At 40.2% G+C, this 14,037-nt stretch overlaps 1 protein-coding gene across 1 annotated transcript in view; it reads left to right on the top strand.

Annotated features, from left to right (window-relative positions):
• FNDC3B (fibronectin type III domain containing 3B) overlaps positions 1-14,037 on the top strand; it is a 218,161-nt gene that overhangs the window by 29,290 nt on the left and 174,834 nt on the right. The window contains exon 2 of the mRNA XM_076341361.1: positions 11,240-11,378. Within this exon, the coding sequence (XP_076197476.1) occupies positions 11,268-11,378 (111 nt within the window). The 5' untranslated portion in view covers positions 11,240-11,267. The remainder of the gene's footprint in view (positions 1-11,239; positions 11,379-14,037) is intronic.

Below are 14,037 nucleotides of genomic sequence, written 5' to 3'. Positions count from 1 at the left end.
GTGAACTGGAAGGTGTGCGCTGCTTGTTCTAGGATTTAGGAGAATTCTCATCAATCTCCAGAAATTTTTCATTATGTAAAAAATAATTAGTGTAAGGTGTGTTAATAACCGTTCAGTACTGCTATTGCCTCTTCATGTTGTGCTAACACCGAACGCTGTAGTATCAAAGTCAATAGGTGAAATACTAGGAAATTTTAATTAACAAAGACTTATAACGTAGTAATGAGTAACTCCTGTAGCAAGGAGTTACAGGATTGGGGCTGTTGCCTTTTGACTGCACCCAGGGCAGGTGGAGGGGAGAGCATCTGTCTCCCTGGCACCATGCCACGTGACTGTCTTTCAACTGACACTGCTGGGTTTGGTGTAATTTTTTTTAAGAAGTGATGTTGGTTTCCCAATTCATAATACAAGTTGTCTAGTACTTCAGTGTGTTGCTTATTATCGAAGAACAATACCAATTTATTTTTATTGAGAATAACTTTCAGCCTTCCATTGCCTGAATGAATTGGCAGAGAGTGGGAATTCACTTACTTAGAAGGCTGAGGATTCAGAATTAAATTGGATACGGACACCCTGAGTGCTGGTAACCCCGCTGGACTGTCTCCTGCTGTATCAACAGAACTTCATTTCTCTTCCACTCTGTTACAAACTGTGCCCTATTTCAGACAGGTAACAAAACCCAAAGGTTTTCCCTTTTAAACCATTTAATAGGTAACTTGAGCTTTATAGCTGCATCAGTTGGCATATTCAGCATGGTGGAGATCCAGCATTTTCTGTCTGGATAAATAGAGACCCTATGTCTTCCCACCTTAAAGAAAACAAAACCTCCTAGTACTCTGCATTTAAAGATTCGGTGGTTTTGATTCCTTGATGCTTTATTATCATCGGAGATAAAAATCAGATACCTGGAGTAGGAGAGGCTTCTTTCCTGTAAGGTGCTGGATACCAAAATTACTCAATTGAAAATTGAACAATGATGTGATGATTTTGTGTGTGTATGGTTTCTCTTCTGTTTGTGGGTTTTGGGTTGGTGTGTGGGGTTTTTTTGTTTTGTTTTTTAATATAAACTCCTGTCTATCTTTAAGAGAAACCTTCTTAGGTAGCATATGATCTTAATTTTCATGAAGCAGTTCAGAAAAGTAAAACACTTGCAAATTTTACTTTATGTTCTGTGAAAGTGAAGGATGGTGAAACAAAACTTTAACTTTTTCTCCTGATGCTGAAAAGTTCTAGACTGGTGGGGTTTGGGTGGTGGGTTTTGGTTTTTTTTTTTCTTAATCATGCAGTTTAGGCACTTAGATCCTGTGAGCACGATGATAATAATGGGTTCAGCTTTCCTTCTACATGAGAAACTTCTCCGGCAGCCATCCAGAGGTGCTCCTTGCAGCGGCTGCTCCGTGTGAATGCCTGTTCTTGAATCCCAGGGCTGAATGGGAGATCTCTCCGAAGCGGTTTCCCACAATAACACAATGAGCCACTTTGTCAGTGCAGCGTCAGCCTGGAGTCAGGTTAGCAGTGAATGGCAACAACAAAAAAGTTTGCCTTGCACGAAGGTGTGCTGAGACCTTGTTGTAAATGGAATTTGGTATGTGTGCTTTTCAAGCGCTGCAGATTGATATGATAGATATCCTTTTTTTCTTTGTAGTTTAATTAGTGGTGTAAAAAAAAAAAAAAAATACCAAACAAAAAACCAAACCCACCCCATTGATTTCAGTAGATTCTCCACTGCACAGGAACTCTAGAAGAGATAACCAAGGTCTTTGTGATATTATTGCAGAGAGATTATTATTTGAGAGAGCAGAGTTGAAGGGGAGGGTATTTATTGCCTCATGCTATGCTTATCAACCTCTAACTGTGATTAATATTTTGGCTATTAAATGGAGGAAGAAAGCAAACAGATGAAGCTTGTTTCCTGACTTGCACCTTTGTGCAAGAGCTTCTCTTCACACAGAGGTTTTGCATGTGTCCCTGGGCATGTGCACGGGGGTCACAGCCTTGATCCAGGGGAGTTCAGTACTTAATAGTTTTATTAGCAGTGTACTTAAGAGTGCATAAAGATGTACCCTAGTGCAAATGTCTGCGGGATCGGGGCCCCAGTTGTAGACAGGTGTAGGTCTGGATTGAACGGGTTTGTTCCTCCTGAAGCAAATAGTTAGAATAACTTGGTATTTGCTTGAAACTCTTTAACAGTGTTTTGTGACGTTGTGAATTTCATTTACAAATTGCTTTTGTCAGAGGTAATATAGAGTGTAGAGAACCTGAAAAGGATTATCTTTTAATTAGGAAACATGCAGTGTTGCCTCTGTTGCACAAAATGACTCTTTTCCATTAGGGGACCAGTTTGTGCTGTGGGATGGAGAGCTGTCGGGGCACTGTCAACCTCCACTCCTCGCCCTGGCACATGGGGGGACTGCAGCTGGAAGAGCTCTGTCTTCTCCTGCTGACCAGTGGAGAGGAGGATGTCAGTGAAGCAGAAGGGTCCCGCTTCGTGCCTGTCCTGTTTGATGTGGCTTGCGGTCTTCCAGAAAAGCACAGAGATGCTGAGCGCAGTTGATAGTGTATTGTACAGCTTTCGTTTTGATCAGCACCCAGAACTCTCTTACTCAAATGTTTCTGCGAGGGTGGACAAGCAGGAACAAATTAGTTTGGAATGTTGATTAATGCTTGTATTTTTGGAATTGCATATATTAATTTATCTTAAAAAAAAAAAAAATGTTTAAAGTAGTTGCTATTTAAAGCAAACTGTGCCGGAGCAAATTTTATAGTTAGACATTTTTTAAATGTAAAAAATTCAAATTAAAAACGTAAAGAAACAACGATACAAAAAATCGTGGAAAAAAATAATTGGCCACTGTTGTGCAAGAAGAGTTAACCTCAGCCTATTGCTGCTTGGAAGAAGTGCTGTGAAATACTGTGAGAATTGTGTGCCTGAAAACTTCTCTATTTTTGCAACATATCCCTTGTGAGTCCCCTTTATCTACTGTGGTTGATATGGAGGAAGGCAAGGAAGGAAGGGTGTGAAGACATAGAAGAAGGAAAGGAATATAAATAGCAAAAATGACTGACTTAATTTTTAGTTTGAAGAAAAAGCACAGAAAAACCCAAATGGTGAGAGTGAGTTGTATACGAGTTTTCTCTATGTGTATACATTCTCTATGTATACACACTTCTCTATGTGTACCTTGCTCTTAACAGCAGCGGTGCAGGCTGTAACTGTGGTGTGTTTGCATGTTTTAGAAGTGATTTTGAGCAGCAGGTGAATTTTGCTGCTGTAATACTATTTGCAGAAGTGAGAACGCTGTGGAGCTATCGGATTAGCTCGTCTGCCTGTGGCTTTCTGCTCCACCGTAGCTAATAGAAGCCTAATAAATGTTTTGGAGATCTCTTTCACTTCTGGTGTGTTTTATTCCCTTAAATCTAGCGCCATTATGTTTTCACTCAAATATGACTGCCTTCGGGGCACATGCGTGCCCCAGGCGTGCATGGTGGTGGGAGGAGTGTGGGCTGGCTTTTCCTACACAAGTTTCCACAAGATTCCCCTCTGGAAAACCAGGGGGGAAAAAAAACCCCTAGTGGCGTGAAGTTTTTTCTTTGGTAAAAGACTCCTTTGTGCACCAGCTTGCTTTATTCTGGTATTTCGTCAGAGCTGTTATATACTGATTAGTTGTACTTGCCTTGTGAAATAAGACACTCCTGCATGATGCTGTTTGACCTGATCTCCCCATTCCTGATGCTCGGTTCTGGTACGTGTTTGAAGTTATTTGGTTATTCTATTTCATCCCAAGGTTGAGCTAGGGACCATTTTTTTTATAGTTTGTCTGTTCCTAAATTACAAACATTTCCTATGAGGGATATGCAGCTGGTTGCATTGCAAAATTGTTGTACACTAAAATAATGGAGTTTCAAGTCTTGAAAACTTGAAGTCAAATTTTAGGTCTAAATAAATGCAAACTATTGAACATCATCGTATCATTACCCTTTGGATAGCTGCTTTAATAATCTCACACCAATGTGGGGAAAAACACTGTTAACTTTTCCTTGATCCCCTATAGAATTGAATACTGCTGATTAATTCCATCTTTAGAGAAGGAATGTACCATGGACACTGAAATGTGTTGTTATTTAAAATAAAAATAAACTAGAGGGGAATAAACCCACTGATTAATTACAGTGGTTAAACTTTGAGAGGATGTTTATGCTTTTCAGCTTGCTGGAGATAGGATCCAGCTACTGGTGGCCTTGTTGTCTGTGAAATGGCACAGAGAACAAGCGGCAGGCATTTTACTACCTCTTCATAAAATGCCAGCAAGCTTTGTAGGTATGCATTCCCTCTAATCTGTTTTCTTTTGTCATAACAGCTTTTTAAAATTGCATATATTTCTTCAAAATTGCTACGAAGAAGCCTGTCTGTTTTGGATGCTTTCGAATTAATCTACCGTGTTTGCAATTAAACAGAGAAAGCATGCTTTCAGGTTTCAGTCGCTCTTCAGATGGATGTGATTTAACTAAACTAATGAACGCACATCAGACAAGACAAATTCCAGACTGTTTGTGCCTTGACCAACCATCTGTGCACATACCTCCAGGTACTGCTCATGTCTCAAGAGGCTTTTCTACATGAACAATTATTACCACTCCTTTTTGAATTCAAGTGGCAAGCCATGGCAAGAGTCTCCTGAAAGCAGCTATATTTACCGGTCTGCTTTTCAGTGAAAATATAATTATCTTACATATGTTTTAATTAATCTTAAATTTCAACATGTGCTGTACAAAATACAATAGGAAAGAGGGGCTGTGTGTAAGCTCTTTCATCTCTTGCAGGCAAACACCAGCATCAATGGTAACATGCAGAAGAAGCACTTCTCATTCGGAGCCTTCCTAGTGGGTCATGTACTCGTTTTAAATTCTTAGTGTTTGTGTGTGTACAAATAAGTCTATGGGGGTGTGTATACATATTCTGTTTGTTCATACTAGCAATTTTTTCCTAGTTACTTTTCTCTCTCGTTATTTTTGAGTTTGTTCAAAATACCTCTGGAAAAAGCACCCATTTCTTCAACTGTATAATGATCAGCAGTGACATGATTTGACATACGAAACTTTCATATGGTTCTTCAATTCCACATACAAACTCCTGGAAAATAGCAAATGGTTCCAAGAATATTTCTTTTTATGGAAGAAGAATAACGTGTGCTGCAGGTAATAGCTGCTGCGAATGCAAAAGGATTTTCTTATTCTCATTGCATTTCACTGTATTTCTTTCCAAAAGTGAGATTTCTCAAGTATTTCTAAGTCTTCCCTGTTTTTGGGGCCTGTGTTTCTAAAGTCGCGTTTGACTTCTCAGTGATGCTAAGTGGGACTCCCTCTGACATGAGCCTGTGATTCCATACGTATTTTTTAACCATGGCAAAACCATTTCAAGCAACTCCTACTTCCTCTTGTCGCAGTTATAACAGCACAAGTATTTGAGGGTCAAAATAGCACAGTGGATGGGGGAACCCGTCTGCATTCAAACTATCTGTGCAGATGACGGTAGAGGGCTTGGGCTGGTCGTGCTATTAGGATGTGGTTTGGAGGATGCAGATCAGATATCACAAATACTTTCTTTCTGTGGTCAGAGAACTGCCAACTTTTCAATGTCCTCGTTGCACAACCTGGTTTGCCGCAGGTCAAGCCAGGGAAAATGGCTGGTAGGGGGGAGAAGCAGTCACCTTTTAAGTGACTGCTGGTCATTAGATCAATTATATCATCAAAAGACACTGACTTTTGATGTCACACCTGAACTAGCTTCCCATCATTGTAAACTACCAAGGAAGTTCCTGATGGGTTGGATTACTTCTCTGATCAGTGTGTCAACCACTGTGCAAGAGAAGATCACTGATTACATGCAGAATGATAGAAGAGGGGCTCATATAACACATACATACATATATATAAAAAATAATGGTAGAAAGGAGGTCATATTAGACTATATAACCTGATATTTTTTAAAAAAAATATATATACGGTTCTGACACAAGCCTCTTCTCTCCTTGTGTTTTACAATTTTGAAGAATTAGTGGAGAAAATTTCTATTTCAAGAAAACTACTTTTTGTTGGGTAATAGATTCTGTCATGTTTGAAGCCACTCTCAATGTCTGAGTTGTCTTTACAAGGAATGCTTTAGGTTAATTTTCTTCAGGGGGGACTGGACACATGTGTACCATGCATGCCAATACTATGTAATTTATGGGGTTTGTTATAAAGGCAGGATAGCTTATGGTTACTGATCATGACAATTACTCATTTATCCTAAATTTAGGAAGGGAAGGTTGAGCACCAGTGCGCCTCTGGCTTTCTCTGATGGTTGCCATTGCTGAGTAGCATTTGAGCTTAATATTATTGAAAGCAGCCTGAGAAATGGATGGTCTCGTTCAGTGATGTGGCTGGTGGCCAGGAGGGGCTGTGGTCACAGCTGGTTTGGGAGGTGGCTGGGCCATGGGCAAACTGCTTGTCATACCCAAGGACAAATCTTATAGAATATCTGAGGAGTTTTTGTTTGCTTGTTTATTAATTGCTGCATGCACTGTTTGGGCTTGTGTGTGTGTGCATGCACCGTCTACGTATGAACTTCATCATGTTGAAATTGTAAGGTGGTGTGTTTTTTTTTTTTTTTTTTAGGCTGGAAAGAGAAAATTCTTCCTTTTGAAGTTTCGTACTGTGTGTGTTTCAAATCTTTTCTATAGTTCTGTAGGATTGAAGGTGGTGTAGCTTCTTACTCTTTATGAAGTATGTTCTAATCAGATGGAATAACCCTAAGTAAGCACTACACGAGTGCAAATGTGCGTTTAGTACTGGATTTTTGTTGTATGTTAAATAAACCAGTATATGTGGCTCTACTAGGTATCGGAAAACTGTCATCTTTGTAGTAGTACAACTTTTGTAATTCCAGATGATTCTGATAAAAAAAGCAGAACACTTTGTTCAGTAGCTTTTAATGGTCTGCTGCAGGGAAATAAAAATTGAGCCTTTGCAGAGAGCGGTCACAGGACTGAATATTCAGAACTCCTCTTGCTTTTGCCAGGTTCTCTGAATTTGTCTGCCATAGCTGGAAGAGGTTCTCCGGCTTTGTAAAAGGCAGAAGGTGGAAAAAAATCACAAAAGGAAAAATGTTCTTGGCTTATAGCCCCATTAATAGCATGGGTAAAACCTTCTAGGAAAAGTAGGACTTGGGTATCTTGATGTGGTTCACACTGCTTTTGGAATTTCAGAAGAACTCTGACGTAACCTGTTGGGTCATATTAATTCACCGTACACGGACATCGGATAATTACACTTTGTTCTTCTGTGTGTTTTAATTTTCTTTCTAGTGCCATGTGCAACTAATTTATGTATTACTAATTCACATACTGAATTAATTTAAGAAAACAGAGTCATCTCGGCGATCAGTAGAAGACTGCAGTACTGAATTGAAAATCAGGTTTGTAACAGTAACTTACAAACATCAGAAGGTTTGGAAGTTTGGTTTGGGGAGAGAAACATCCGACTTGGATGGTCATTTCTTCTTCCTTGCTCTACAGTAAGATGGGAAGCTGTAATTTCCCATATTCCTGGAGGTAGCTAGACAGGGAGATGCAGCCTCTAGCTCCATGTTGGCGTTGCTGTGGTCCGTCCCAGCCAAACCTAGGGAATGTAGACGCACAGGAAATAGCTTTTTTAAAATTTAAATATAGTCAGCTTTCTAGACAAAACCCCAAATTTGAGTTAGTACCTGAAAAAAAAGTTGTGGGTTAGTATTTGGCAGTTCATGTTTTAACTCGGGAAGAGTTCTCATATCCTGAAATGTGACCTGGCTCTTTGAGTCCTTGTCTGGTGTTTTCTTCCATTGATGTTCCTGAATTTACAGGAAAAAGAAAGTGCTTGTGTTGAGACCTCACCTTCTTTGTATTAATCAAGTTTGCTTATATGAGCATCCCCTGAGGTAGGGGGGACACTAGGTTTTAGGAAGGGTGTGAATGCATGGTGAATAAATCTGTTTTAAGTAGGATGGATGAGCAAATAAGCTAAGAAAGTGCGTGAAGCCCGTTTCCAAAGGTTTTGGTTTTGGTGTGAAGTCTGCCAGTCTCATGGTAGATGTTTTAACCTCGTCTCATCTAACTCTGCATGGAGTACATCTATGTGAAATACTGCTAAAAAAAATGCCTGTGGCCAGCTGTGCTTTTTAGCCAGTACTGTTGCTGGCATTGCCTCTGGCGGGGTCGTACCAGACCTGATAAATAAAGGAAGCCCTTTTTATTTTTATTTCTCTCCCCCCCCTAAAGTGAGGCAAGTGTAGACATGGCTGTAGTGACAAACCATTAATAAAGCAAAAGGAATGCAGCTGTAAAATTTTCAATAATGACATGTAGCAAATAAATGTCAACATATTGGTTGTTGTGCCTGGAATGGAAATACTACTAGGAAAATATGTAGCTTCAAGCTACAGTCTGGCTTTTTTTCCTTAAGAAAATAGCATTGGCATGATGCTTAAACTCTGTTAAAGCTGGGGCTTTCAGGTTTGGACTAGATGGACGTGTCCTTTATTTGGGGGAGGGGGGTATTGTTTTACATGGGTTTAAAATAGTTCCTATGAACATTGCATTCTTTTAAAATAATCTTTATTTATATATGAATATATATATGTATACACACAAAAACTATAGATACACAACTACATGTATAACCAATGTAATTCGAGGTACAACTGACTATTGACTAAATCAGTCTGTTTCCATTGAAAGCTGTTAACTCATGTTCTCACTGGTGTTCAGTATTAGGCTTTTTCAGTCCTTTTCTTAATCCCAAGTATTTAAGAAATGGTTCAAAAACTGACATGTTCTTCTTTCTTTCCTCATAATTTTAAACAAACAAAACTCCCCAAAAACCCAAATCACACTGCCCCATTCTTCCTTGCTGCCCCCAAAACCCAACACCTTTCAATATTGGTTGTGGACTTGGATTATTAAAACCTGAGACTGTGAAGTAATGAGAAGCAAAAGGTTTAGGAAGAAGCTCCAAATATTGCAAAGCTTCAGGGGGAAAATGCACTGAGCAAAGCTTCTGGGCTGTTGGACGGATTTCTGTAGCCCTTGTAGTGCTTGGGTCAGAGCTTTGAATGACCAAGCTAGGGAGGCTTTGATCACTGATAGACCCGTGCCGAACAGAGAGGTTGATCCTGTGGGCTACAGGAGTGTTTAGCAAGTATCCTTATTCCTTACTCCATGGATATATGCACTGCAGGGCAGATTATTCAGGGTAGTGGTGACAGTAGGACTAAAACACTGCCAGACTCTGGGACAAAGCAGTTGATGCAGGCAGGAGATGGGACTTGAAACCCAGCTGTGGATGTACCATCCTCTTGACAACTGTCTCAAGCTTTCTGAGAACTTCTGTCGTGTAATTGAGTCTCAAATAAAAAGAGGGATTTCATTTAAAGGTGGATGAAAATAGATTGCCTCTGTTTACATCTCAGTGAAGTGATGATTAGAAAAGTGGTGTTTTCATGTGAATAAGAACATTGGAAAGAGCTGTGAGATTCATGCTAAATTTGGTGCTGAGTTAAATTAAAATGCTGGTCTTGAGATGTGTGGCTGGAGGTAACAGGGCTAAGTTTGCACGTCTTCTGAAAAACAAATGCACTTTTAGTCTTCCAGTATTACTTAGATATGAAGGGGGCTCGTGTGATAAGAATGAAAGGATAGATGTGATTCAGTCCATGTGGGCACCGCCATCACTTTTAAATCACGAGTGGTCCTCTTCAGGAGCTGGAGTACCAGCTACTGGTCAGGCTGATGTTTCTGATCATCAAGTCGCTCTGCAAGTGATGGGATTGTGACGAGCTCTGGAAGAGGTTGATGAAAATGAAGAGAGTGTATTTTAACTGAACTATTGGTTTAGTTGTTAAACTAAAAAAAAAAAAAAAAAAAAAAAATCTAAATTTAAAGCCTAGCAGCACCTGGGGGCAGACCAGGTACGGGGGTGTTAGGTTTGCAGCATGCAGCATCTGTGGAACCGCATGCTCCAACACTGGTGAGGTTGGCTCAGCTCTTCGTCCCCTCCAGAGAAGACGAATTAAACTCCTGGTTTATGGCTCTGTAGTCAAGTGCTCTGTGTAAATACTAGATCCCACAATACTTTCCTCGTGAGCAGGGATTTCCCTGTTGCTCTTTGCCAAAAATTCCCCTCTCTGTACTCTGGTGATCTTATGCCAGCTGATTACCTAGCTGTTACCAGCCACCTAAGTCACAGCATATTTTTTTCTAACTTGGGTTTGTGATGTATATGAAATTATTCAGGAGGACTTTGGGATTCTCTGGCATGAGAGGTACTAAGGAGGCTGCCTGATCAGCACTGGACCTGTAAGGTTGCTTTGCTTAGGAGTTCTTGTGCAGAAGTCTAGATAAGCTATGTGATTAGGTCATCCATCTTATTCACTAAAGAACTGGATTATTGCCCCATGAAACAGTATGATGGTACTTACTGCTGAATTAAGACTTATTTTTACAAAGCAATCTCCCCGTGGTTTTAGTGATGCTTACGTATCACATCAGTTAGCTGTGAAGAGGGAGGGTATGCTGGAAGTGATACGTGATTCTTCACAAATCCTTAAGTGAGATCATATTCTGTTGTCCTCTGTATAGCGCAAGGTATTCAGAGCTTGGGGATGTGCTGTCCCTCCCGCTCCAGCAGAAACCTTAATTCTTTGGATCATGATTAAGTGGCAGTCAGGCGCCTGCTCTTTGTGTTGTAGGTGAGAGTTCACACTGTTTACAGGGCCATAGAAAGAAAATAAAGGTGTTTGGCTTTGAACTGTGGCTATTGAGTGAAACTGATGTAACATCTTAACCACATGGATGATGTAGTTCCAAGAGCTGTGGTAGCAAGCAGGATGCTGATTTTTAGGAACAGAGGAAATCTCCCTCAAAGAGTCTCGGAACTTGCCTATTTCAGCAGTGCAATGAGGGCTGGGGATTATAATCGTGGGGAAGAGTGGAAATCTGGCTAGTTGGTTTTTGGAAGCCTTGCATGGAAACTTGACTTTCCATGCTCTTGATCTAACAGTGAAAACCTCTGTTCAGTGCCTCAATTTCCCATATGCATCCTATTACAAAAGCAGGTGTCCAGCTTAGGTTGCTACCTTAATGGCAAAATCCACGTGGATGCTGGTGACCTTCTAAAGTACAAGTGCGTTTTCCAGGGTCTTTAACTAATGCTTCTTTTGCAGGAAGCCCGTTGAGGAAAATTCTCCATGAATGTACGTCACAATGATGATGACCGACCAAATTCCGCTGGAGCTGCCACCGTTGCTGAACGGGGAGGTAGCCATGATGCCTCACATCATGAATGGCGATGGATCACAGCAGGTCAGTGAGCTTTGCAGAAAATGGCTTTAAATAAACTTTAAATGGTTTAAATAAACTATTTCTGGACCACCAAGGGATTTTGAAGATGGGGAAGATGGCTTTCCCTAGCACTAGGGAGGGCAGAGTATTTCCTGGAAGGTAGAAATCTGCCCTTACACTGAGAAGACATTAAAGCAATGCTTTAAGCGTACCGTTAAATTTAATGTGATTATTTGCATGTGTGTTCACTGAAGTTAAAATAATGGGATTGAAATAATGGCTATAAATGCTACATATTTGAGGACTTTGCAGAAAGTTAGTCTCATGATTTACTTGTGCTAGCTGTTGTCCAGACATGTTGCTAATATCTGTGATGAGATTTTAAGAACTCTAAAACAAAAATGCTGAGATTGTAAAAAAGGGAAAGAAGGAAAGAAATGGAGAATTGAAGACGAGTCCTGTGATGTCTGCTATTCTTTGCTTACCTAAATGTACGGATCCCGGCAGTCCTATGTATTACCCTGTGCTTCATTATAAGAAGCAGAAGTGAATTTTGAGTGGGCTTTTGAAGGAAGGCAAGTTTATAATTGTTTTCATGTTCTTCTGGGAGATATTCTCTACTAAGCTTGATCAGAAGTAGGTAGAATGATTGTAAGACCATAACGAAGCCTTCATGTCAGGATACAGCCTGGAGGTTCAAGCTGATAGTTGGTACGTTCCCAAACCTGTCATCTTGGGTTAATCTTTTTCGTTGTAGAACATATACCCTAGCAATTTTTCTGTGTTACTCAACTTGGTGCCCTCCTGATTTGAGACATTTCAGCAAAGTGTTTTAACCAAGGTGGAAATAAGCTGTCGCTTCATGAATCAATATAAAATGTCATCCTGTTACTTCTCATTCCCTTGATCATTTGTTCTTCCCTCCTGTGGGGAAGCTGTGCTTTGAGCTACACCAACCTCGAGAGGAAGAATAATTTCTGCTTTTCTTGTATGCTTCTAAGTCTGTTTGCTTATCTGGGTTCTCATTATGATACAGATTTTCATTGCTGTGACTTTTTTTTTAAAGTCATTTCTGCACAGTGTGCTTCAACTGGAAAAATAGAAAAGAAAGCTTTTAATGGCTCTGTTTACCAAGTCCAATATTAATATGCTTAAGTGAAGGAACAATCTTATTGATACTGTATAGGATAATTGCTCTTTAAATATGCCCTTTCCTCCTTGCTGGAAACAATTTATCAAGTTAGACTGTCCAGTAGGTCCTCCTGTATTACAGAAAGAATAAATGAAGTCTTCTGAGCCCTCCTTTGAGACAGGGCTCTAAGTCAATGTTTGAATTTCCCCACCAGTGATGATTCAGCAGCCTTGCTTGGTGGATGCCTCCACTGCCTTTAAACTAGCTTCTCATCTAATGTTTTGGAGTAAAAAGAATTGCTGACATACTGGAAGTGCATTACTTCTTGCTTTTGCTGTGCTATGCAAATATGACTCAGCAGAACAGTTCTGGGCCAGGTTCCTTTTCTGCACAAATGTTTGTTGGATGACGCTTGTAGACCTCGTCACCATATCTCTTTAAGTACTTGTAGTTGGAATACCAGTTTCCTGTGAGACTTTTTTGGCCTGTAGTCTGTATGTGCCCTCATATGTTGCAAAGCTTAGCTGCCTTTATGCTTTATCATTTTCATCCTATTCCTGAAGCTTTAGTTGATGTCTTCACTTTCTTAAAAGTACAGTTCTAAAATGGAATGAAATTGGAACAAATGCTTTGTTTGATCTTTGCACATAGTGGCAGAAAATGGACTACGTTAACTGTTCTTAACGTGATTTGTTATGTAATGTAGAAGCAAATGTTATGTGTTTGTTGAAGGAGATTTATCTCAGTTATCTGAAGGCGGTTCCCGCCTTACAAGTTAGATTCATGTAAGAATGACTTCCTTAAGGAAGATAGTTTATATTACTCCATAAATGGGTGGTGGTTTTATAAGGACATGTGCTTTTCCAGGGTGTAATTACAGTCTCTATTAGAAGCTGGTGGTAAGGAAGCATCATAGCTGAGCTGGTGGGAGACGAGGCGTGTGGAGTCTTCCAGACTGCAGTGTGGCCAGCACGCAGATCAGTGCCTCGTGCTTTGGAGCTGATAGTACTTGCTTCTGATGAGATGCTCTGGGTGTACTTGGTGTTGCTCACCCTTATGTGTTACTGGATATGTGAAGCCTCAGGCATGCCAGCATGGTAGAGCTGTGCTATAAGCTGTACCTGGAAATGCTGAGCTTCAGAGAAAAGGCTTTTCTCAAAAGACCAGTTCCTATGTATATAGAAAAGAGCAGACTGGAGCTGGTAAAACACCTCAGCTTTTAGCAGCAGCCAGATGGAGAGTGATGCAAAAGGCAATTCTGCCAGTAAACAGTCCTGTATTGTAAGACAATTGTATAGGAATATTCAATTGTTTTATCTTCCTGGGGATAAGAGCTGCAGAGCTGTACAGGGCAGAGCTAGGAATGTCTCTGCCTGCTTGACAGTAATCCCTCTTCTCTAGACTACCCAAAATGGCATTTCTAGCACTGGCTTTTATTGTATTTTCTTTTTTAAAGTTTCCCACACTTAATTTCCACTACTGCTGACTGTATTTAATGTTTTCATGTCCCTTCCAGAGCTGTTGCTTCCTCTGCTTCTGCTTCTAATC

The sequence above is a fragment of the Aptenodytes patagonicus genome, chromosome 6, assembly GCF_965638725.1.
Source record: "Aptenodytes patagonicus chromosome 6, bAptPat1.pri.cur, whole genome shotgun sequence".
NCBI lineage: Eukaryota > Metazoa > Chordata > Aves > Sphenisciformes > Spheniscidae > Aptenodytes > Aptenodytes patagonicus.
Note: the sequence above shows the minus strand (reverse complement) of the source record. Positions and strands in the feature narration are given on the sequence as shown.